We start from the raw sequence: 24,928 nt of genomic DNA on the forward strand, positions 1-24,928 counted from the left end.
GACTCGGGTGTCCAGCAGCCGCCGGAGCCTGCAGGAAGGCGCGGCCGCGGGACCCGAATCTGCTCCAGGGCCGGCCCCGGCCCCCGCCCCCAGCTCCGCGCGACTCCCCGCCGGCCGCCCCCACCGCCGCGGGCCCCGCAGCCCCCTCCGCCCGCTCGCGAGCTTTGCCGGCGTGGACGACCCGCGACCCCGCCCGGGGCCCCGCTCGCCGCGTACCCACCCCGCACCGCGACCCCGCGGCCCGCCGCCAGCTCACCCCGCGCCGCGCTCGCCGCCTCGCGCTGCCCCGCCCCTCGCAACCTCCCTCTCCAATACGAGCCGGGCGTCCCGCACCGGAATTGCCAATCAGAGAGGAAGCGGCGCTACGACGCAGACTAACGGACCAATCCAAAGTCTCAATCGTCCCAGGCGGCGGGGCGTGCTTGGGCGCGTCCTCCCTGCCGATTGGTGGCCGACCGCAGGACTGAAGACCGCGGCTCCGATTGGCCCGCGCTCCGGGCCGGGCGTGGCGATTGGACGCGGCCCGTGTCATCCACGCGGGCAGGGCGGGGCTCCTGGCGGGGCGGGGGTCCGGGCGGCTGGCGAGCGCTGTGGCGGCGTCATGTCCTCCGAGGTGGCCGCGCGCCGCGATGCCAAGAAGCTGGTGCGCTCCCCCAGCGGCCTGCGCATGGTACCCGAGCACCGCGCCTTTGGCAGCCCCTTCGGCCTGGAGGAGCCGCAGTGGGTCCCGGACAAGGAGGTAGGTCGCCGCGGTCCGCCGGCTTCCCGACCCCCGTCCGCGCTCCGCTCGCCCGGGACCCCCCGCACCCTCGCCCGCGCCCCCCTTCCGAGCCCGAGGGCCCCATATATGCGCCCCGGGACTCCCCGCAACCCCCGTCTGCGCGCCGGGACCCGCGTCCGCGTCCCTGCAGCCCGCACCGCTGCTCTGGCTCCTGCTGGCCTCCCGGGCCCCACCACGGCTGCCCTCGGCCCCCCGCGCTCCCGCCGCCCGCGCTCCAGCCCTTCCGGGGCCTTGGGCACTGCGCCCTCCGCCTGGTTCCCTCTCGGGGAGCCCAGGCTCGCGCATCCCCACCCCACGCGCGGAGAGCGCCGGGCACGGGCAGCCCCTCCCGCCCGGTCCGGGCTCTGCCCACCCGCGAGGTCCGGCGGGGCTTCCGCTTGTTGGTTGAGCCGCTGAGCGGGGCTCGCGCTCCGCGGGGGGGGGGGGACGGCGGTCAGGCCCCCTGCGCGCCCTGGGGGGGCCCTTGCGCGGTGCGAGCGGAGCGCGGGGTTTGAGCAGGAGGCTCCGGGTGGACGGTGAGGAGGGCGTCCCGGTTAGGGGACCGCACCTGCTTGGAGAGGCGGGAGCAGCTGTGGCGGGAGGGCGAGGCCGGGGGAGGCGCCGAGCAGTCCCCGTTGGCCGGGTGGGTGCGGCTCCTTCGCAAGGCCGTTCGGTGTCCACAAGCCGGCAGCTGTTGATTCCCGGGGGCCGGGGGACAGACGCCGTGCGTCCTGTAAATCACAGGCCCCGGAGGGAAGTTGGCAGCCCCTGATTGTCGGGAGTGCGCTGAGTGACCCCCTGTGTCTGGTCAGCCCCCAGCCCCCATAGTCGCTGTCGGGCCGCAGGCTTTCCGCGCAGGAGTGAAATAGGTGTCTGGTGTGGGAGGAGGGCAAGCGGCCAGAAGCTGGGGAGTGGCCCGGTGCAGGGCCGCGGGGAGGAGGGGCCAGCCTGGAGGTCAGTGGCCCTGCCTTGGGCCTCCCGGGCCTCCGCCCCTTGTTGCCCTGTGTGAGCGCGTTCTTTTCCGTTGTACCCTCGGAGCTCCTCGGCGCTCCTCCTCGGAACAGCATGTACCTTTGCTCGCAGGGCCTGCCTGGTTAGGGCTGTGGAAGGATGAAAGTATCATGTCTCCCTCCCGGTCATACGTGAGTGCGAAAGTTACTGCGTTCCGGGAAGTCGAAGTAGCATGGCTCGAGGTGGGGACAGGCAGGTGACCCAAGGTGCAGACGGGCGAATTGCTCGCTTCCGCAGTGGGGGAGGGGTGGTCGTGACTCCGGAGGCCGGACTCTGCACCTGTGCACACATGACCTGAGGCCAGATGGTGATCTGGTCGCCCATGTGTCACGGAGGTGAGGGAGTGGGAGGCAGAATTTTTCCATCAAGGCCCCCCCCCCCCCCCCGGAGCTACAGGAGACATTCTGTCCCTGACCAATCCCCCGTGAATTCCAACAGCACCAACAGGCCCCCCCATCGCTCAGGGACCTGGTGGCCAGCAGTGAGAGCCATCTGGACGGAAGCACTGTGGGCGGCCACACTGGGTTAGCGGCTGGGGTGACTGCTGTCCCCCCGGCTCTCTCCCGCATTGTGCCGTTTCCCGGAGACACCGCCTGTGTTTTCCTGCCTCTTGGCCACTGCTGACCACAAAGTGACAAGAGGGGTCTTCTGGCGGGTGCTGGTGCGCTGGGTGCGAACACTCGAATCCGGGAGGTGTCCCTCCTTCTGCTGGTGGTTGGTTCCGGAGCTGAAAGGGTGGCAGGCGTCGCTCCAGAGCGCCCCCTGCCCCGGTTTGTCCATGGAAGAGTCAGGCCAGGCCCTGGAGGCCTTCCCCTGGGTGCGGGGTGGGGGGCGGTGCTGGGGGGGGTTGTCTGAGTTTCAGGAAGTAGAGTTTGCAGCCTCCTGGGGCATGATCCAAGAGTCCCGAGTTTTTAGCAGAGAGTGTTCTGGAGGAAAAGAAAGTTGGCATGGGGCAGGCAATGTGGGCTAGGAGCCTCTGGAAGCCTTGGGGAGGGGTGTGGCAGCTCCTGCTCTGCCACCAGTCCTGGGCCTGGCACTGTGGAAGGGACGCCCCCCTGCTGTGCACTGCCCCCCCCCCCCGTGCTTCTGGACCCCCTTTGTGTGCAGGGGGGCACAGAGCTTGCGGTGCTGGTGGTGAGAAACCGGTTTGTTTATCCGTGGTGGGTGGGGCTGGGGGTGGGGGGTTAGGGTTGGGCAGACGGGGCTGGACGGTGTCCAGTAGACCCACCACTTCAGTTAGCAGCATCGACGTGTTAGTGGGCGGCCTTCCGCGTGTCATCGTGGCTCTGTTTTCCACTGGGTCACCCTGAGGCCAGTCCAGTCCACGTCTCTTGTACTTTGTAGCTGCCTGAGCCCGTGCCAGGTAGTTAGTTTGGGCCTGTGGGGACATCCTTTAAAAGTGTTACAAATTTGGGGAGCGTGTATGCCGTGCATGCACAGAGAGATGGCCTGTAGCCCCCCGCTTCCCCCGGGGGTTCCCGCGAAATAGCCATTGCTAAACCCCGCTGGCGGGGGCTGGCAGGTTTGCGGGGAGCCTGGCAGCGGCCTCGGACTCACGTGAATGGTGGTGGAGATGGGCTTGCGGTGGGCTCCCTGGGCACGCGGCCGGAGGGATGGTCACGAGCAGATGGAGATGCTGAGTTTCAGCCTTGAGAACCCTGCGTCTTGCCCGCCCTCCCCGCCCGGTCTTCAGCCCCGAGTGTGACCGGTGGCGACGGCCGCTCCGTGGCGACGGCCGCTCCGTGTTCTTGTTCCGACACCGGGATTCCCTGCAGACACGGAACTTGGGAGGAGCACGCGGGGGTCAGACAGCCCCGAGCCGGGAGAGGTGCTGCTGGGTGGGGCTGTTGGCGGCCCGGGAAGGAGCCGCGGCTGCGGGAGGGAGACCTCGGGGTCCACCAGCGTCTCGGGCCAGGCGGGAGGGACCCCAGGCGGGCGGAGGCGCACGTGGAGGCGCGGGTAGTGTGACCCGACATCAGGGGAGGCGTCAACCCGGGTTGATAAAAGGATAAAAAGAGTTACTTTTATTAAATCTCAACCCTGAGTACACAGATGTTTAATATTCTCCATGCAGAAATGCACGGCTCACCACTAGCCCTTCTACTGCCCCGTGAAAGGCAGTGGCCGCCCTGAGCAAAAGTACACGTGCGGCCACTGTTTGAGTTACAAGCTGAACTAGCCGCTTGGTTGACACAACACCGTTTGGGGTTTTTTGTTGTTTTCTTTGTTTTTTTTTTAAAGATTTTATTTATTTCTTTGACAGAGATCACAAGTAGGCAGAGAGGCAGGCGGAGAGAGGGAGGAAGCAGAGAGCCCGATGCGGGGCTCGATCCCAGGACCCTGAGATCATGACCCGAGCCGAAGGCAGAGGCTTAACCCACTGAGCCACCCGGGGATTATTATTTTTTTTTAATTAAACATTTTCTTTTTAAGCAATGTCTACACCCAGCGTGAGGCCCAAACTCATGACTCCAAGATCAGAGTCTCCCGCTCTTCCTCTGAGCCAGCCGGGCACCCCTAGACAGGATTATCTTTCAATACAAGTATTTTAAATTTTATTTTCTGTTTGCTTCTGAGGAACCTAAGACACGGCGCTGTGTGAGGGTCGGAGGGTCTGGTCCCGGCGACGGGTTGTGGGTGTCATGGGGTGTGGCGCGGTGGTCCCCTGACCCCCTCAGGCTCTTCTTGTGCAGTCGCCTTTGTTGACGCTCCTTCAGAGGCTCTCAGCCCCGCATTTTCTGACTGTTCTGATGTGGAGGGGAGACCCTCCGTCACCTGTGTGCTGGGACTGCTTCTGGAGGGGCCCCTCGCGCCTCTGGGGGCTCCTCCTGTGAGGGTCGGGCAGCGTGGCAGGTCTTTCAGCCGCGCGGCAGCGGGACCCTGGGGTTCCCGAGGCGCACTTGTTCCAGGGCCCGGGCCGCTCTTGGCTCCTGCGTCCGCCACGGGGCCACCCAACCTGCCAGGAGTCCGAGGCCCCAGAGCAGGTGCCGGGCCGGGAATTCCGGCCCCAGCCTCCCCCTCCTCCGGGGTGCGCAGCGCCCCTCCAGAGGCCACCCCTCACCACCAGCTTCCTGCATCCAGTCCGCCGGGTGAGAGGCCCTGGGCTGAGCTCGGGGCCCCAGGAGGCCAGGCTGGAGCCTCCTGTTCCCCGGGCTGTGTCCCCGGGAGTGGGGGTCGCGGTGGGTGGCCTGTGCAAGGGCTCAGGCAGCACAGGGGGCTGTGGGCACATGTGCACCGTGTGCATGACCCTTCCTCAGTCCCTCATGGGGGGCCTGCCCTGGAGATCCCGTGTGTCGGAGCCTCAGCCCCCTCCCACCCTGGTGGGGACCACGCAGGCCGGGCCGTGGGGGGCGGGGGCGGGCCGCACGTGCTTTCCAGGGCCCCGGGCCTTGGAGTCGCCCGGTCTAGTTCGGTGTCACCACTGTGGGGCTGGGCTGGTGCCTGTCGTGTTTGCTTGCTCTGGGGACAGTTTCTCAGACGGGGCATCTGGTGTTTGGCCGTATTTTTACTTTGGTCTTTTTGCCTCTTGCTTTCTTGATTTCATTTTCTTTAGATTGAATTGCTCTGCTGATCATTTTCAAAGTGTCTTTTCTGTTACGTGGTCAGCAAACTACCTTGTTGAAGGGCCAGTTTTCCCAATCTCCTCGTTACTGGTCTAATGAACTTTTGTGTCACTTACACTGTTAAGGAGCATGTTTTAAATTCTGAATGTGATTTAGTTCAAAAGTCGGCCCTTCAACTTGCCCGAACACCCCAGCCTTACGCTCAGAAGCGAGCGACAGAGGCAGTGGGGAGGGAGAGGGAGGGCGGCACAGGCTTCCTGGTGTGCCCTGGCCTCGGCCTCGCTGGAGGCTTTCTCCGTGGATTCTGTGGCTGGCACTGCGGGAGCCACGTAGAGCCCGCGCCCTGCCGCACGTAGCCTTCCAGAACTCACAGAAGGGAGAGCAGTGCCGGGGATGGAGAAGGGAGAGGCAGTGGCAGGGGATGGGCAGACGCAGCCACGGTGCGGTGAGCAGCCAGCTCACACTCAAAGCCGCGAGGGGCTCCGTAGATGGTTCTGGAAGGCCAAGGTGGACCAAGACCTGTGTCCCAGTCCAGAAGGCAGTGTAAGGGCAAAGAGGAAACGAGAGAATGTGAGTCATCGGATCTCAAAAGGCTCAGACACCACTCCCGGTGCGCGGGCTGTGGCCGCAGGGTGGCCTCTGGGAAGGACAAGGGCCCAGGCCCCTCCGGGAGCGGCTGCACGAGGCTCCCGGACTCCGGGGCCGCACAGATTGGCAGGACTGGAATCTCCCCGGAGCTCGCTGTTTGCCCGGCTTGGGGGAGGCCAAGGCCCAGAAGGACTCGCAGAGCAGGTGCCGGGGGGGGGGCGGGTTTGAGCCCGGGGGGGGGGGGGGGGAGGGCGGGGGGGGCCGCGCGGGGGGGGGGGGGGGGGGGGGGGGGGTTTGAGCCTGGGGGTGGCACGGGCTAGGAGTGGCCCGGCTGCCCCTGTGGCTGAGGGCGTCTGACCAGAGTGAAGACGGTGGGGACGAGGGAAGGCCCGGCTGGGCAGGACTGGCTGTCCCCGAACCGGTCCCGCTGGGAAGCCCTCCTCCCTGCCTGGGGGGTGGGGTGTGGGGACCGTTGCCCTGTCGCCGCGCTGCGGGGCTGAAGCTCCCCAGGGGTGCGGACCGGCTTTCCCACTGTGGGGAGCCAAGCTTCCTCCGCGCCCGGACCGCCCTTTGGGGCTTCTGGCAAAACCGGAACCAGCTCTGTTCGCTTGTGTTAACGGAGAGGCCTGAGCTCGTCCCCTGTCCTTGGTGCCCGAATAGGGCCTCCTGTCCCGGGAGTGCGTGGGTGGGGAGGCCTCCCCTCGTGCCCAGCGCCCTGGTCTCTGCCCTTCTGGGGCGCCTGTTGCCCCGAGCCCCGGCTTGGCTGCTGTCGTTCCCTCTGGTTCCTTCCTCCGAGGAGCGTCCGGGAGCATCTCCAGGCCTGGCAGTGACCGCGGCGAACCTGCCTCCAGCCCACACCATCTCCCGTCCCATGCGGCCTCTTCTGCACACACGTGTGGCCGCGCGCGGGCCGCTGCCGGCCGGGCCTGCCCCTAATGTAGCTGCAGCGGCTGCTCCCGGCCGTGCCGTCTTGTGGTCCTGTGACACGGTCCTTGCTTCCAGCACCAGGACAGCCCCAGTGTGGCCGTTTGGGCTCTGACCACTGCCCTGGCTCGAGCACGCTCCAGGGTCCCCGAGATGCCATCTGAGCCATTCCCTGCCCAGAGCTGCTCGGGCTCGGACCTCACTCGTGCCCTTGGTGTCCCCCCATGAGCCCCCACGGCCTGCAGCTGGGGGGTCACCCGGCCTGTGGGGCTCCTGAGCTGGTGGCCAAGCCTGTCGCCCTGTCTCCGTCACGCTGGCAGCCACCCCAGCATCTGGGCTGGGAGGGGCGGGAGGGGCACTGTCCCCGCCGCTCAGAGCTGCGGCCTGATACTTAGTCGTCCTCCCTCCCAGTGCCCGAGGTGTATGCAGTGTGACGCCAAGTTTGACTTTCTCACCAGAAAGGTGAGCTGAGGCCGCTGGGGGGGGGCCCAGGCCACATCGCACCACTGCCGGGGGCGGGGGGTGCCGCGTGTCCGCCTGAGGAGAGCGGACTGGGACTCGGCCCGGGGCCCAGCGCAGCTTGCACACCCGTGTGACCGTGCCGGGCGCGGCCACACACGCGGGTCTTGCTCTCCGAGGGGTGTCCCCTCCGTGGAGGTGGGGCGTCCCGGCGGGTGGGCAGTGGGACGCAGAGCGGCCCTCACGGCGACCTCATCGCTTGGTGGGGGCCTGCCCTCTGCCCCCTCACCGCCGCCCCGCCCGCAGCACCACTGTCGCCGGTGTGGGAAGTGCTTCTGCGACAAGTGCTGTGGCCAGAAGGTGCCGCTGCGACGCATGTGCTTCGTGGACCCCGTGCGGCAGTGCGCCGAGTGCGCCCTCGTGTCCCACAAGGAGGCCGAGTTCTACGACAAGCAGCTCAAGGTGCTCCTGAGCGGTAAGCCGGGGCCTGCGGGCCTCCTCCCGCCTCCCCCTGCCCTCCGCCCCTGCCCCCTGCCGCCGGAGCCCCTGGGGCCTTCTGGGAAAGGACGGACGGTTCCCCGGAGCTTTCGGGGTGCACAGAGCCTCTCCCAACAGCCGCGCCCCTGCTCGTCCTCCGTTGCGGCCCTGCGGGCGCAGCCCCCCGCCGTGGTCTTGCCTGGGGGCGCGCGTCCCCGGGAGCAGCCTGGCCGGGCCAGGGAGGGCGAGGCGCGAGAGGAGCCGCTGTGCTTCACGTTTGTTCTTCTGCTCCCAGGAGCCACCTTCCTCGTGACGCTGGGAGACGCCGAGAAACCAGAGACGATGGTTTGCCGTCTGTCCGGCAACCAGAGGTAAGAGGCAGGGCACCGCTCGGCAGGGACGCCACTATCGCCGTGACCCCGGGTGACGTGCTGTGGTCGCTCTGCTCCCTAGGTACTTGCTTCTGGAAGGGGACAGCCGCCACGAGATTGAAATCGCGCGCATCTCGGCGGTGCAGGTCCTCACGGAAGGCTTCCCGGCCCCAGGTGAGCGCCGCGCGGGCGGGGAGGGCGGCGCGGTGTGCGGGACCGGGTCTCGGGGCCTCGTGCTCCGCGCGGCTGCGGTCCCGGGGAGGCCCGCCCGGCGTCCTCCTGGGCTCGTGTTCAGTGTCTTCAGGAACCCGCCAGGGAAACGGGGCTGCGTGTGTCCGGCAACGAAGGCGAATCTGCCCGGACGCGCCCCGTTGCTGTTGGCCTCGCGCCGAGGCTGAGGCTCCCGGCGCCGCTGGCGTCACCCTCGCGCTCAGAAGGCCTGAGCGGTGGCTCGTTGGGAACCGGGGCTTCCGCTCCTGTCAGGTGTCTGTGAAGTGAGATCCCCTCACGTTTCCCGGGCAGCTTCCAGAGCCTTTCGGCCCGTCTGGATCTTTCCATCTCGCTCTGTGCTTCGGTAGCGGCTTTCCGCGGGAGAGTCCGCGTCCGGCGTGCAGCGTGCGGGGCGCCCACGCGACTGACTCCCTGTCGCGCTCTTTTCTGACGGGCGCTCGTTCTCTCTCCTGCCTGCCTGCCTTCTTGATGTAGAAAAAGACTCTCACGCTTACACCGGCCTCCTGGGGAGCCAGCCCGTCTCTGAAGGTCAGCCCCACGCCGCGCGCCACTCCGCCCGCAGCCCCGGGACCGTGCCCCGGGCTCTCTCACGTGCCGCGCGGTGCCGCGTGTGTCCGCGCCGCCTTCCGAAACGAGATCTCGCTGGAGAGCGAGCGCGCGCGAGCGGGGCGAGGGCGGAGGGAGAGGGAGGAGCAGGCTCCCTGCCCAGCAAGGAGCCCGATGTGGGGCTCGTTCACGAGCCGCGGGATCACGACGTGAGCCCAAGGCAGCAGCTCGTGTCAGTTGACTCGAAAGGGGTTGGGCCCGCGACGTGGGCGTGCGCCGCACCAACGAAGTGTCCCAGCGGCAGGAATGCGGTTCGTTTGCTCCGTTTCACAATCCCAAGGGCGCAGCTTTCCCCGGGATTTGGCAGCCGCGCGTCCCCGAGCTGGCCAAGTCCGGGGCAGCGGGACGCTGGGGGCGGCCTCCCTCCTGGACATTCCCGTGCCTTCTCGGCCTGCTCTGCGCCTCCGTGTGAGCCCCCGAGTGGGCAGTGCTCCCTGCCTCTGCCCCGTGCACAGGGTGTGAGGCCAGCACCACGCCGGCTGCCTGGGGCCGGTGGGAGTCGCAGACACCCAGGTACAAAGGGCAGGGCGTGGAGAAGCTGGGGGGCAGCCCGGGTGCCCCTCTGCCCGCCTCCTGCTAGGGAGCCCCGCCCAGGCCAGGGAGAAGGCCGCCCCCTAGTGGCCTGCTGAAGCCCCGTCTTCTTTCTGGGGCCGCATGCCCCCTTCTGGCAGTTTTGGGGGTGCAGTGAGCCCTGCTCTGTTGTTTTTTTTTTTTTTGAAGACTTTACTTGACAGAGAGATCCCCAGTAGGCAGAGAGAGGAGAAGGCGGGCTCCCTGCCGGGAGTTTTTTAAAAGCGGAGAACGCGGTCTTCCCCGGGGTGGGTGGCGGGGGAGGCACGGTTCCCAGCAGGCGGCAGTCCGAGTTGCTGCTGGGCGGTCGCCGTTCTCGGCTTTGCCAGCTCCGTGGATTCTCACAAAGGGCAGGAGCAGCCAGAGGCGACGGGAAACAGCTGGGGCTGTGTGCCACGTAAAGCCAGAGCCATGGTTGGTGCCCCCCTCCCATAGAAGTGGGCAGTCCCATAGGGGCCCGGTCAGGGACTGGCCTGGCGACACGCACAGACGGAACGGGGCTCATGAGAGGTTAGCTGAGGTGGCCGGGACAGTGCTTGACCGTTGCCATCGTCTGGTGGCCAGGCCCCCTCAGCCGTCCAGTGCCATCCCCAGTCCACAGGCCTGGGGGAGAGGCAGGCGCTCAGGTCTGACCGCGAGATCCGTGTCTGACGGGAGGACTCCTCCGTGGGCCGGACTCCTGCTCAGAACGGAGTTCCCATCCTGCGTCGCAAAGTCGAAAAGCCGTAGGTAGACTTCGCCGTGAGGCTCGGCGTGCGCGGGCTTCTCTGACTAGTCGCGACTGAGCGCGCCGGCCTGTTCGTGAGTGGCGGGTCCTTGAGCTGCCGGCCTGGCCTGTGGGGGCTGCTCCCCGCCCTGGCATCTCCGCAGGCGCTCACGCACGCGGGGGTGTCGGCACTCCTCTGGGCCTTGCCATGGCCGGTGTGCCGCGGCCACGCGGGACTGGTGCGCGCACGGAGCCAGCCGGTTGTGGGGGCTTCCCACCCGCAGGAGCCCCCACGTGGGACTGGCTGTCGCAGTTGCGGTTCACTGGGCTCAGGGACGGGGTAGGATGCGTCCCGGGCCCTGGAGGGCCAGTCCCGGAGATTTCTCGCCCGTCCTGTGAACCCAGGGTCGTCCACCAGAGGGCCTCCGGCGCCGGCGTGAGGCCAGGTGGAATCCTGGGTGGGGAATCCTGGGTGGTTGAGGTCCCCGTGGGCCTTCTTACTTTGTCTCCCTTTTCCAGGAGGCAACGTACGGGCCACAGGCATGTCCCTGCAGTGCACGGCACCAGGGGCAGAGGGCACGACCCAGCTGAAGCTGACGGCCGGGGAGGACGCCAGCGCCGGCCGAAGGCAGTCGACAGCGTGGCTGGCGGCCATGCACAAGGTACTTGGGCCGAGGCAGGCAGGGGCGCACGGGGTGGGGTGGGGGGGCTGCACCGTTCTGCTTCGAGCGTGGGCCCACTTTTCCCCGAGGCGGCCCTGCCAGCCGCGGAGGGGGTGCCTACACCAGCTCCAACCAGGCACAGGCCCAAGCATGCTTCTCTGGCCCCATTCTAGGCCACCAAGCTCCTGTACGAGTCACGGGACCAGTAACCGCGCAGGACGGCCCGCCGGCGTGGAACCGCGGAGCCTGCTCTCCGCACGCACAGGCAACTAACCCGCCACGGGCTGGGACGCGCAGCCAGAGTGTCGGGGAGGCGAGCGCTTGCTTAGCCAGTGCAGGTTCACAGTCTACTGATGCCCTGAACGGCCTCACGCTTTAGAGTTCGTCACCTTGTCCACACTTACCTGGAGGTGGGAGAGGTGGAGTCACACTACTGCCAACTATTTTTAGCATACCTTAAACCACGTTTTTATGGGTGCCCAGGTTTACTAGAAGGTTCTGGTCCCCCCGTGGTCCCTGGCAGCACGAGGACACATGCTGCTTTCTGGGTGGCCTGAGCCCGATCGTAGGCCGCTCGCTTCCCGCATCACTAACCTGGGCTACGAGCAAACCTTTGATACTCACTGAGGGGGAAGAGCCCGCTTTGCTTTTTGTACTTTTCACTTACCGTTTCACTTTATTAAAGTAATCGTACAACAATTTGTATATAAAGCTTATGATTAAAACCTATTTTGAAAATATGGATCGGGTCTCGCCTCACCATGTCCCCAAGCCCCCGTGCTTTCCCGCTGCCACCCCGTCGGGCTCCCGAACACAAGACTCGCAGCCGCGGGGGAGAGACAGGCTTTATTGGGCGTCGTTACAGGGCGGCCGCGGCGGGGAGCTCGCGGCGGGGGTGGTCCTTAGGGGGGTGGCGGCCCGGCACACAGTCCGTGCTTGGGGGGGGCCTGGCTACAGCAGCGGCTCTACAGTTAAATTATACACAGGACTCATACATGGAAAATAAAGCCTAAGGGCCTGGCTTTTAATGAGAAAAAAAATTTCCAATATTATTCTGGTGGTTTCGAATGGTCTAGTCAAAAAATACTTTTGGTATAGAAAAGTCTGTACGTACAGTTCCACCTGGAGTCTGGACTGGGCCGAGGTTATCACATCACAGCAGGCCCACGCTGCCCCCCTGCTGTGCAGCCCCCCCCCCCCCCCCCCCCCCCCCCCCCCCCACGTGTGCCCCACCCCGGCCTGTGGGCTGCTGCAGGGAAGGCGGTGCTGTGAGCAGAGGAGGGGACGGTGCCATCTGGGGGCTCCCGTTTGCCGCTTGGTTCAAGGGCTCTGGCCCCTGGGCCGTGGCGGCCCGGTCCAGCCCCGTCGGCCTGTATGAGGGTGACAGCAATGCCCGGACACACGCATCAAGCACCACCACTGACAAGTTTCCACACGGGGCTCCTTTGGTAGGGGAAGGAAGAGATGTGCGTGGTAGGGTGGCAAGGGCGGTGGGGTTGCTAGGACTTCGGTGACAGGAGGGCAGGCTCGAGCAGAGGGCACACCTCACTGTGGGTGCAAGTTTTCAGTGTTGGGGTGGGGGTGACACTGGGAACGAGGGACGGCCTTGGGGCCAAGTCAGTAAGAGGGTTCATCTTCATTGGCAACCAGCCAGGGATAAATTATAGGGCTGCTTATTGGCAAAAGGGACAGTTGTTTAGAAAGCTGGATATTTATTTGGATTTACAGTAATTGGCAAAATTCAGTCTTCTTGGAGGCAAAAGTACCTCTCCCAGTTATGGGCAAACTGAAGACAGGGCCTCACCCAGAAGCTGCGGAAATTTCACATCGCGGACGCCGTCTGCTAAAGTGAGCACCATTATCAACCGTGTCCGGCTTCGGCTTTCCTGGAGAAACGGCGGAGCGACCTCTCCGGCGGCCCCTCGGCTGGCGGGCCCGGGCAGTGCTCCGATGGCAAGTTCAGGCCAGCGTGCGCTGTCGGGGTTTGATCCGCGGATACAACTGGGAATCAACGGGGACAGAACAAGGCCATGGTCCCACTGAGCAGGAAGGGGCGCCCAGAGGGCCGCACGGCCGGCCGCCCCGTCAGGCCACCTGCCACCCCAGGTCCCGACTCCCTTTATAAGCTGTGCCCCTGCCAAGGGCAGCCTCTCCCAGCACCGGGTACCATGGAGAACCCGCGCTGCTGGCTGGAAGGCTCCCCGGTGCACTTCGGCGGGGGGAAAGGCGCACCCTCCCGCCTAGCTAGGCATGTGGGCCGCGTGCAGGCGCACCCGCTCTGTCGCGGGGTGGAGGACAGTTACCAACACCACAGAGGGAGCGGCCGGCCCGCTCCCCACCCAGGGACGCTCCCACCCGGGGACGTGTCAGGACTGCAGACAGTTGGGGCGGCCGGGGGGCTGCTCGCCAAAGCTCCTGTGTCAGGGTGCTTGTGGCTCCACAGCACCCGCCCCCACGGCCCCTACGGTGTGGTGTCCCCACCAGCCAGAGCCTCCTGCCGCCGCTGCGAACTCGCCCACTAACACGGATGACACCGAGGATGGCAAATGGCCATCTCTCCCCACAGGAGCCGCCCCCGCATGGAACCCCAGACGGGAAGAAGGGGACAGGACCCCCAGGCTGCCCAGGCCGACCCCAGGGCAGCGAGCGCACAGTGCTCACCCCCAGCAGGTTCTTGGGCACGTAGCCCTCCCGGTCCCCGAGGCGAGCCCACCACCACTCCGTCTCGCTCTCGTCTTTGCGCCGCAAGATGGTGATGGCGTCCCCCTCGTGGAAGGACAGCTCATCGCTGTTCTGGGCCTCGTAGCCCCACAGGGCGTACACCACTCCTTTGTTCATCACGCCTAGCTTCTCCTGCACCCCTGGGATGAGAGAGCAAGCAAGTGGTCAGGGGGCGGCAGGGGTCCCCCATGCTCTCCCCACCCTGTCTCTGCACGGCAGGAGTCCGGCTCCTGGAGTGCTGGGGCCTGAGGCAAAGGACGAGGGGCTCCCTAAGGTCATCCTTACAACTCCCACTGGGGACAATTTCCCAAAAGTCAACTAAGCCGTTGCCTGACTGCCCCTGGGTATGGGGAGCCCTCACAGTGGCGGCCGCCACTCCCCGCCACCACACCACGGCCACCAGGCCGGCTCCTGCCTGGAGTGACTACAGGGTCCCTGAGAAGAGCTGGGGGCTGACGGCCCCGCCACCTGCTGCCGTCCTTCTCCTGGCATGGCTATTACTGCGACTGGGGCCTCGGGAGCCTGGGGCCCACTTCCCTTTATCACGGTGTCCCCAGGGTCAAGTGTAGGGCTAGGCCCGAAGGTTCTCGAGTTAGGTGTGGAGGAGACGACCCACAGGTGTTTTACCCCAGGACAGAGGGCTGCTCCGATCCCGAAGTCTGACCCCCTGCTCAAGTGACGTACACCAGAACGAGGCTTGCTCCTCAAGCGGCACACTCGTCGTCACCCGTCACCACAGGATGGGGACAGGGGCTCCCACCTGGAGTGCCCTGGTGCGCCCCAGAAGCGGACAGACGGCTGCTGCCCAGCCCCCCGCGCCCAGCGCCAAAGCGCTTCTTTGTTAGCGATTTGGCGAGAATCTTCCTGACAACGTGGGTTTTCAAAGAGGTTTTTAGGAATGGGCCTAAGGGACAGCACGACCTCCATTCTGATGAGACGGGTGACGGGTGGGGGGACTGCTCGCCAAGCGGAAACAAGCTTCTCCCAGGCCAGCAGCAGCACGGGCACGCCGGCGCCGCACCGCTACGTACCATACAGGAACTGGGAGCACTGGATGTAGCCTTCCTCCATCTCCTCACACTTGTCCGCGGCTGTTTCGATGTCGCTGATGGTGGAGGCGAAGATGGCGGCGCCGCTCTCCACCAGCTGTTTGCAGAGGTGGACGCTGTTGCAAGAGGCTGCGCAGTGCAGCGGCGTCCTGGAACGGAGAGCGGGTGAGCTGGCCGGCGGCCTCCAGTCCCACGGGTGTCGGCCTTGGCCTTTTTCATGGCCTGGTGTCTCCTCACCCCACATCCCAGACGGCATGTGTGCCGCCCAACAGGCCGGGCGCCGAGGCCTGCAGAGCAGCCCACGACGTGCCCCAGGGCCGCGGGAACGCGCGGCGCAAAGCCGTCAGCTGTATTTCACCACAGTGTAGAAGACCCAGGTGTTCCAACCCCCCAGACAGGTGCCTGACGTCCCAACCAAATCCACAGGAGACCCCGGGGCCGGCCCTGCGGCAGGAGGGCCCCGCAAGCCGCAACGCGAATGTGCAGCTGGAGCGGCCGCGGCGCTTCCTTTCCACCCGGGCGTCCCACCGCCCAAAACCAGCCGCAGAGTCACAACCTGCCCAATGCGTCGGCCACGATCCGCTCTGCCCAGAGCTCGGCGAGAGGAGAGCCTCTTACCCCGGGACCCGGAGGGCAGCCGGGTGGGCAGTGGCCGGCCCCTTCCTGCCCCCGCGCCTCCCCGGGGCCCGAGTGCAGCCCAAGCGCCCTGGGGACCCTCACCAGCCATCGCTGTCGGCGGCGTTCACGTTGACCCCGAAGTCCAGTAGGAACTTGACGATGTGGTGGTGGCCGGCGCAGACGGCGTTGTGCAGGGGCGTGATCCCTTCGTCGTTGGGCTTGCTGGGGTCTTCCACCTACGGACACAGGGCGCTGTGAGCCCCACGTCCCAGCACACGGGGCAGCCCGGCCTGTGGCTGCAGCCCAGCTCACCTCATAGATGATCCTTTGCACCAGGTCGAACTCCCCTTCCAGAGAAGCATCAAGGAGCAGCGCCAGCGGATTGAACCGGACCCTCAGCCCGTGCCCCGTCCGCTCCGAGTTTGGTTTCTTCAGGTTGGTCCGCTTGCTCTGCTGGGAAGGAAGCACACTTTTGATTTAAAAGTCACACGCCAAGGCGCCCAGCCCCGGTGGGAAGGAGGGACAGGGACGGAAGGCAGGGCCAGCGTGTGTACCCGGCAGCACCAAGCAGCCCCTGGCGTTGAGAGGCGCGCTCACTCCCGGGGCCCAGCCCAGCGCTCCGGGGCAGAGTGGCTCAGGGGCTGGGGCCAGGCTCCTCAGAGGAGCCGTGCTGGCGAGTGAGGTGGGTGACAGCCACGCTCGGGGGTCAGCAGCTCATTCCTCCCGATACAGCAGACTCCCACTCCCCGCTCTCTGCCCCAACACTGACCTCCCACCAGGAAGCCTGTCTAGAAGGTTCTTCTCCTGGCCTGCCCTTCAAATTCCAGCAGCAGCTTCCTGTCCTGGGGGAAATCTGGGTCCTCTAGGGAGAGCCCTGCCACCCTGCGCGCTTCTTCACAGCCCCACCTGTGTACGGCTGTACTATCCGCGCTCTTGGCCGCAGGGAGGGAAGGCACGAGGGTCTGGCAAGCCCCACCGCCCCCAGCACTACGGCTAACACAGGCAGGTGTTCTACAAACAGAGGCAAGCTGACTAGGAAGCCGTGGCCCTGGCCTAGGACGACACCCACCGTAGAGGCTCCTGGTGGGGGCATGGCGGGGGGCAGTGCTGGGGGGACTTGGTCCTCCCCCGGCGAGGGGGCCTCGGCCCCAGGGCTAGGGACCTGCTCCGTGGGTGGGGCCGTGGCCACGTTGTTGTTGTCATCTTCGGCAGGTTCGGTCGTCTGGCGGGTGCTCTGGGGACAGATGAGGCCCTCCGGTTCAGGGGAAAGGAGCTCGTTGTCATTGGCGTCCGAAGACGGGGCCGGCTCAGCGAGGGCCGGGGCTGTGGGCTGGGCAGGGCTGGCCTCTCCCAGGTTCCCATTGGTGGTGTTTCCATTGTCCACGTCGGCCAGCGTGCCCATGAAGTCCTGCGAGGGGCTGGGCTGGTAGAAAGGGGTGCCCTCCATGCCCCCCACCAGGGTGTTGAAGCGCTGGTACAGCAGCTTCTGGATGTTGGGCCCACCGGGGCCCTCGGGCTCGGTGATGGAGCTGCGCTTCTTCAGGGGCCGCGGTGCGTTGGCCAGCTTCCGGCGCAGGGCCTCCAGGTCGGCGTCGCTCTGGTAGCGCAGCGGCGAGTGCACGATGGGGGTGAGCTTGGTGGGGCTGAGCGGCCGCGGCAGGCTCTCCACGGCGCCGGTGCCCGTGCTGCCGTCTCCGGGGGGGCGCGGGGCTGTCCTGCTCTGGTTCTTTCTCAGCGCTTTCTGAAGGTGGTTGGGACTGCGACGTGCTTGTGGCCAACGACCCGTGGAGAAAGGGCAACGGTGATGGGGACGTCGAGCCGGAGGGCAGCACGGGTTTGCCATACACTGGAGGAGACACGGAGGGCGGGGGCCACAAAGCCCCTGTGACTGCAGGGCCGTGGCGCGGCTGTAGCCCATCGTAAATCCCCCAGGAACCCTCTGATCACACAGCCCCCTCCCCCTGCTGACTCCTTCTGGAAGGCAGACCATCCCCCTCACTGGTTTCTATAGTTGAGCTTCCAGACTCTGCGTTTTTTTCAGATGAAAAGAAAAAGTGGTTGCAGACCCGGCCTCCCCACTCCAAACCAACCCTCCTTGTTTCCTGGCCAAGGAGGAAGACACCATCCCCGGACACCATCTGCCCCTCAGGTGGTCTCGTGCCGTGGCACACAGGAAGGCTCTGCCTGCTAGCAGAGGAGCGGTCGAGAAGGGAGCCAGAGCCCCGCCACAGCAGAGCTTCCGCACAGTGAGCTTCCGCCGGGGCTCAGGTAGCTGGGCACTCCCAGTTGTCTGGAAGCTGCGGCCCACGCCCAAGAACGTGGGACGAGGTCCGAGCCCAGCTGTGACTCGTAAGACCCTGCTGTGCAGGTCACAGTCCCCACCCGCCCTAGGATGGGAGAGACCAGGCTCTGTTCTCTGCCCCTCAGCATGGGCGGGCTCTTCTCCCCCGCGGGCTGTACAGTAGGGCTCCCCCAGCAGCAGACACACCCTTGCCTCGTGTCCAGGGGCTCGGCTCAGCCTCTGCCAGGTGGCCAGGAGGACCACATCCGGGCAGAGCCCCCACCAGGCCCTGGAAAGCACACGTTTCCACGAAGCAGGAGAAAACGAGGCATTTCTGGGAGCCGGGTTTCCCAAGTACAGCAAGTGCCTCGAGAGGAGGGGAGAGCTTTCTATGTGAGCCCGCTGCAAAGCGGCCCGGCGCATGCCGTCCTCCTCCCCAATCCCACACGGGCATCTAAGGCCACACTGTGCGCAAGAACCCAAGCTTTAACCCTAAATAGTGCGTGGCCCGCATGTAAGGCTATGGGTTGGCATCATAAGTCTAATTTGTTGGCCCCAAGACAAGGGTACGAACCCACCGTACCTGCTCTCACAGACTTATTTAAGGTGCTGTGCGCTGCTGGCTGGTAATTCTTAGGAGGTGTGGCTTGCTGGAGGTACATGGAGTATATGGAACTTGAATTCACTGTCTGGGGTCCTTTCCTGGGGGACTGTGGTCTTGACCCTTTATCAGCCAGAAAGGGCCTAATAGCCACCGTCAGTGGGAGGTCAGGTTTGCTGTCTCCAGCTGGAAAGGCGGGCGGCCCCACCGGCGGGTACGTGGGACTTGGCGGCACAGAAATCCTCTGCTGGATCTGCTGTGAGGAGCCCGGCGGGGGGCCGCTGACTGCAGGGGGCAGCGGGCCGGGTTTCTGCCGACTGGGCAGGCCGGCACTAGGCCTGGGCAAGCTGCCTTCCTTCCTCCTCTCCAGCGAGTTCGTGGAGCCTGGGCCCACAGGCGCGGGACTCGGGTACGTCCCATAGCTCGGAGGCGGCTGCTTGGCGACACCGGGGATGGGGGGTGGCACTTTACCCATCTCCATGCCCTAAATTTAGATGTTAAGAAGAAAAACAAAGTCACCCTTTGAAAAGTTAAGCATATTTCTATCCACAGTCACAAGAGGATGCAAAGTAGGACTTGTAATCCTTCCAGTCAGCATGTGACCGGGCCCAGCCACGCCGCGGGACTCAGAGGTGGCAGGCGGGAAGGACTCCGACACAAGCGCTTACTCCGCCGGCCGCGCAGGGCCTCGGGCTCCCCGAACCTCCTCAGACTGGTTTGTGTTTAGACAAGGATTAATTTGCCTCATGAAACCTCTCACCCCTTACGTGAAGACGAAGGCCGAACAGGGACACAGCGAGGATCTTACTGGTGTTTTGTGATAAAGACGAACAGCTTACCGGCTTCTCCGTGGCTCCTAAAGTTGACAAGGGCGTTGGCTGGCTGGAAACGGCCCCCTGCTTGAGGGGGCCCTCCACGCTCGAGTCCTTCCAGTCCGCTCCGGCAACCTGCGTGGGCTTTGCCGAAGAGCTGGAGTTTTGCTTCAGTGCTGGCCAGTTTCCATCATTGGCTTGAAGAGAACACAGCATTTGAGTACGACTCTTCCTGGGATTAGCTGAACTAATCTAAGAATAACCCCTTGCCAGAAGCAAAGATCACCTGGGAGCCACATGGGCCGGGGGTTCCACGAGCCAGGTGGCAGAGCACCCCTCCCCGCACACGGGAGGGCACACGGCAAGCCCGAGGGTGGCGTGTGCTGGCCAGCATCGCTCTCACGTGCACAGAGACTCGATGGCTGTGCACGGACGGGGCTGCTGCGACGCCAGCGAGGGGCCAGAGGACCGTGGAAACCTTCCTAGGCCCCTATCTAAATACAGGTCACATCTGCTACATCGACACCAATAAGTAAGCATCACCACTTCCTTTTCCAACTTGACTTGTAAAACCAATTACATACAGCAACTGAAAAATTTTGTCTTTTGACTTCGTAACAGGTTTGACCTGAACCACATACATGGTAAAAGAAAAATCTGACTTTAATCTGTTAGAATAATTCAAGATCACAAGAAGCTGGTACAAGTTCCCACTGATTGGAGCAGCAAGCTATCATTTCATTGCAGTGATTGGAAAGCTAGCGGAACCCATGTTTTAGGAAAGCCACTGAAAAGGTTTTTTTTTTCCCCCTTAAAGCATTTTCCAAACTGAGAAAGGCTGCAGAAGCAATCTCTCCTAGCAGTCACAGTGACATAAAGAAGTGACAGCATCTGCAGGGGTCAGGTTATAGCCTCTGACTTGGGCTCCCATTCGTCTCCAGGGCAGGCACTGGTGTGGGACTGGACCGAAGTGGGAGAGACCCCAGCTGTCAGCCACATGGAACAGACAGAAGTCAGAAGGGACTGTTTTGGGCCCTTCTAACAGGAATAGCACCTCTTCCCTCACCCCACCCACCAGCACGAGCAGGTGGGGACAAGGCCGAAGCCGCGGGAGATCACTCATCCTCAGAACAGTGCTGCGAGAAGAGCTGTGACCCATGAGACAGGAGTGGATGCTCCTGTGCACTCTAACTGCAGGTGCGGGCAGTGGCTCCTGTGCAATGAGGGGGAGAGAGCCTCGGGGTGCCCTCCTATGGCTCCAGGCAGCAGGATCCAGAAGGTTCTGACCAGGCTGCACAGGTGCTGGTAAGGCATACCAAGGCCCCGGTCCAAACCACCCCCTCGCTCTGTGCGACCGGTCAGCCTCTTCCAGGCAAGAAGCACGTGCCCCTTCATGTCATGTACTTTAGAAACGGGAGTATGGGGGCCAGAAGCACGCGGGTCACCAAGGACACTCAGCAGTGGCCATGCTGGGCTGAAAGGGAAACAAACAGCGCCCCAGCAGACTCAGGAGCAGGGGGGACCAGCCGCGGGGTCTCAAGAAGAGTGGCCAGCCAGCTGTTTCTGAAATCCACAGCAATGGGAGGTTTTACGGAAATCAACCACAGAGGGACTGTGGATGGAACTGGGAATTTCCTTCTTCAGAATGAGGCAGGGATGCAAAAGGAAAACCGTTTTTCCCTCTTTCCTTCCTGTTTTTCTGTAAATTTTGTTTTCCTTATAAAGGATTATAAAGGGACACTTCCCTTCAAGCATGACAGGAGGTTCTTGTATAGGAGCTAAATCCGAAGTCTTTAACGAACTCAGGAAATCATCTTAATTTCTTCCAAACCAAACTGACAGCACCTTGCTGTGCTGGCATCTGGCGAACTGGTGCTGAGGAGGCGCCGGCGTGTGAGGCCCAGCCCAAACCTCACACCTGCCTGTGGAAGGAAGTGCGGCATTTCCCCCAAATCTAGATGGGACGAGCAGACCTTCATCAGTTTGGAAAACACATGATTGCGGGGTTAGCAGCATCAGAGAGGCCGGAGCCCCCACCAGGCTGGCCAGCCGACGTACGGTTTGCAAACAGGTCTGCAGAGCACCCTGAGGAGCTGCAGTCGGGCCCGACGTCGAGGTCTGATACTGTCCACAGGCTGGTCACTTTGGGCTTCCCGTGGCCATCTGTGTGACACGGAACCACAAGGACAGTCGACAGCGTGAGTCCGAGTCCCCGTGGGGAGACCGCTCCTCCCAGCTCCGCGCCGGGCCTGACCTTCCCCAGTGGGGGGGGCACAGCGTGCGTCCGGTCACCCTGCACGGCAGCGGAAGGACCTGTGTTGCGGCTAAACTCCTGAGGGACTCGTTCTCCAGGTTCCGTCAGGGCATCTCCTCTCGGCAGCCCCCGTCCGGCACAGCCCTCCAAAGAGCGGGGATCGGGAGGTGTCCTCAGCTCGGGAAGTGTTCAGAGGGGAGCCAGCAGAGAAAGAGCCGGCTGTGCTCACTAGCCACCGTCGGAAACAGACGGTGCCCTCCACTCCCACCACGGAGTGGTCCAAACTCCAAATCACAGCTTCCCCGGGAAAGCCGCCACTAGCGCTTCGCACGGACCAGGCACTCCGAGTGGCCACCGAGACACGGCCCCGGACAGAGCCGAGCCGGGGTGCGTGGCCCCTCCTGCCTGGGTCAGAACCAGCCCCGTGGCCCCCAGCCAGCGTGGGAGAGCTGCTGCTGCTGAGACCAGGTGCCGGCCAGGAGGCCACGGGCACACTGAAGACTGCACAGATGTACCGACGTCAGCCCCCGCATAGCCCAGGACTGGCGTCCCAAGCGAAGGAGCGCCGTCCTGTCGGGACTGCGCCCCGTGATCCCGTGCGCTGCTGGGAAAGGCCGCAGCCCAGCAGCAAGACAGTCTCCCTGCGAACAAGAGCTGCCTTCTTCTGAGAAAGGAGAGCAGACTCTCGCCGGGGAGCCTGACCTGCCCTTGGCCGGGAAGCAGCCCAGCAGGAGAGCTACGCTAGCGCCGTGCTGGTGCCGGTCGTGCGGAGGGCCAAAGCGACGGTCTGTCGGCTTCCGCGTGGCTCACGACAGTGCTGAGCCGGGAAGCAAGGGCAGCCCCGCGCCCTGTTCACGGACAGGCTGCCCCTCTACCGGGGAGCGCAGGTCTGCCCGTGGCGCAGAAGGATACGGTCTTAAGTAACTCGTGTTTTGAAAAGCCACAGAGTAAAGACGTTTGGCTCAGTTTAGGGTCATATTATTGCCAGGGCGGCACCGGCTCCCCAACCGGCCGGAAGACAAAGTGCCCTGGGGGAGACAGAGTGTGGGCGGAGCCCGGGGTGCACTGTGGGGACCTCCTCCGAGGCTGCTGACCCCCAGGGCTCTCCCCCAACACGAGGACGCAGGCCACTCACCGGATTTGGATCTTCCGTGGGCAGCGCTCGAGGCAATGGTGAGAGACTGGGGCTTTATGGGGTCCCCGGGGACAGGGCCGCCGCCGCCGCCGGGCCCCTGGATGTAAGGCCCCACCGCGGCCACCCTGCCAGGCGCGCTCAGCAGCGGCTGTGGGGACGACGTGCCGTTCACCCGGCTCAGCTGCAGAACGGGAAGAAACAGGAGTTAAGGTTCGAAGTAAAAAGCAATCACAAGCCTCGTGGGACAGTTTGCTCTCATGTGAACCACTCACTAAATCGCGTGCCCAACTGAGGAAGCCCCATCATCTGAGCCACCGGTATCTAGAACGGGCAAGCGCTGAATGGAGGGCCACACCCCCCAGTCCCATACGAGCGATCCTCGCGGAGCCCCCCACCATCTGTGAGCTAGGACAGACAGCAGCTGGCGGCGGGACAGCACGGCTTCCCAGGACGTCTCCACGGAGCCCTCTCTACTGGGAGATACTCTCTGTCCCCTAGGTGGGCAGAGGCATCGGTCACAGCCTGGGCTCTGAGCTGCCGTCAGATCCTGCTTTGCCACTCACTGTGCTGCCCTGGGCCAGTGCGATGAATTGGCCTCTCCAACCCTCTGTGCCCCTGTCTGTAAAGTTGAGATTTGGCTTCTTCTAAGGACTGAACAAGCCATGCTGGGCACAATGACTGGGCCTGGCACCAGGCAAGGCTTTGGCCAGCCCCGAAGACGATTCTGCCATTCTCAGCAAGGACACGGCGCTACAGCCAAAGACAGTGATCACGTGATGCTGACATGAGGGTCCGTAACAGGGACTGAACTGGAGAGTCACTGACACCTCAAGGGCCCCCAAATAGGCTGAGAGATCCATAACCTCTTATGATTGCAAAATTCTGCATACGTGAGCATGCGCCATGTTGGGGAGAGGGTCCAGGAATTTCCCAACTGCCCAAAGGTGCCTAGGAACTTTGGGTGGAGACGCACGTATGCCACAGCACCACCTTCTTCATGAAGATCACTCGCAGTGTCCCCTGGGAGGCAAGAAGGAACGTGCACCCTGCCGTCTGTGACGCTCAACCTTATGTGTCAGCTTGCTGAGGCCACGATACCCAGAGGTTTGGGCAAACGTGTCTGGAGGCTGCTGTGAGGATACGCTTAGCTGAGACATTTACAGCGACAGACTCCGAGGGAAGCCATCGCTCTCCATAACGCAGGCCTTTGGTGAAGGGCCTTGGGAGACAAAGACTGAGGTGCTGGGACAAGGAGGGAACCGGGCCTGCAGGTGGCCCGCCGACAGGAGCAGTGGCACGCGTGGTCCCACGTGTCCAGGCTGCGGGTAGCAGGAGCGTGCCCTCTGCGAGCCCATCACTCCGACTCCATCTCCACACCCACCCAGCCCTCTCCCCGTGCCCCCTCGTTCCGTTTCCCCAGAGCCCCGACTGCCAGAGCGCACAGCTGAAGAGTGCCGGGTGAGCGGGCGTGGACAGCACACACACTTCCTCTCCCACAGCCTCGTTTTGCTCACCGAGACAAAAAGGAAAACCATTATTTGGAAAACAGAGTTACCCGGATTACCCACTGACCCTCTGGTTAAAAACAAGATCAGACTGATTTCAGAGAAGAGCTTTCGCCTGTCACCACTGAATAGGACACTCAAACAAGGGGCAGTGCCCTCCTCCGGCACCTCCTAACCAGCCCCCCACCAGGCCCCTGCTCCTGGCTAAGCCCCAGAGCCCACATTCGCTTCCCGAGAGCTGCTCAGTGCAGCAGCGGCTGACAAGAGGCCACATGTCACCTGCGAAAGCACTAATTATGGAGCGTGGGTGGGGAGCAATGTCCCGGCTAGCTGACTGCCCGCTCCTTCCAATCCTGACGCCACCCGTGGAAGGCAGGCCAGGTGCCACGTCCAGCCAGACTTGGTGCACAGGGGTCCCTTCTCCCACACGCTCTTGGGATGCTCGTGCTCACTCTAGTGCCGAGAGTGATGGCAGGACGTGGGGGCACCCAGCCCAGTAAGGGGGTTGGTGAAAGGGGCCGCAGGCCTTGGGACATGCGTGTTCTACTGAAGCTGCAAAAGGAGTGAGGTTATGGCCTGGGAAGACACCCATGTTGCAGTTAAAACAAAAGAGGAACAGAACAGTGTGAATGATATCATTCCTACAATTCCATTTTCAATGAAAAATTAAATACCTTGTTGTCTGTATCAAGCAAAAGACTAGAATCCTTAAAACTATCATCCTTGGAGAATGAGAGTAGGGTGGAAGGGACTTTCATATTTTCCTTCAAGTATTTCTGTACTGTCTTAATTTTTCAGAGTATTTATTACCTTTGAAATACCAAATAAAGGTTTTTAAAAAGCACTAACCCTCAGTTTGTTTCCTATGATCAAGAGTGTCTTATGGGGGCACCTGGGTGGCTCAGTCATAAGTGGTTGCTTTTGGCTCAGGTTATGATCCCGGGCTCCTGGGATCGAGCCCCACATCAGGCTCCCTGCTCCGCGCGGAACCTGCTTCTCCCTCTCCCACTCTCCCTGCTTGTGT

General features: G+C 63.8%; 2 protein-coding genes across 3 annotated transcripts in view; one reads left to right on the forward strand and one right to left on the reverse strand.

Moving 5' to 3' along the window:
- The first annotated feature begins 553 nt into the window (after positions 1–553).
- LOC111148554 (zinc finger FYVE-type containing 21) lies at positions 554–11,661 on the forward strand. 2 transcript variants are annotated; one of them, XM_022505212.1, is made up of 8 exons: positions 554–739; positions 7,258–7,308; positions 7,612–7,780; positions 8,078–8,153; positions 8,236–8,327; positions 8,859–8,912; positions 10,786–10,928; positions 11,102–11,661. In XM_022505212.1, exons 1-8 carry the CDS (start codon positions 602–604, stop codon positions 11,135–11,137), a joined length of 759 nt encoding a protein of 252 aa, XP_022360920.1. In that variant the 5' UTR covers positions 554–601; the 3' UTR covers positions 11,138–11,661. The 2 variants fall into 2 exon arrangements, with proteins under 2 accessions (XP_022360920.1, XP_022360921.1); XM_022505213.1 differs by lacking the exon at positions 8,859–8,912.
- A 483-nt stretch (positions 11,662–12,144) lies between these two features.
- LOC111148549 (protein phosphatase 1 regulatory subunit 13B) overlaps positions 12,145–24,928 on the reverse strand; it is a 57,521-nt gene continuing 44,737 nt past the window's right edge. Inside the window, 11 exon segments of the mRNA XM_022505190.1 lie at positions 12,145–12,929; positions 13,590–13,789; positions 14,681–14,847; positions 15,419–15,552; positions 15,629–15,769; positions 16,386–17,018; positions 17,020–17,162; positions 18,181–18,682; positions 19,038–19,207; positions 21,069–21,173; positions 22,400–22,580. Of these exon segments, the coding sequence (XP_022360898.1) occupies positions 12,888–12,929; positions 13,590–13,789; positions 14,681–14,847; positions 15,419–15,552; positions 15,629–15,769; positions 16,386–17,018; positions 17,020–17,162; positions 18,181–18,682; positions 19,038–19,207; positions 21,069–21,173; positions 22,400–22,580 (2,418 nt within the window). The 3' untranslated portion in view covers positions 12,145–12,887.

This window comes from Enhydra lutris, unplaced genomic scaffold (assembly GCF_002288905.1).
Source record: "Enhydra lutris kenyoni isolate GAN:26980312 unplaced genomic scaffold, ASM228890v2 scaffoldscaffold20, whole genome shotgun sequence".
NCBI lineage: Eukaryota > Metazoa > Chordata > Mammalia > Carnivora > Mustelidae > Enhydra > Enhydra lutris.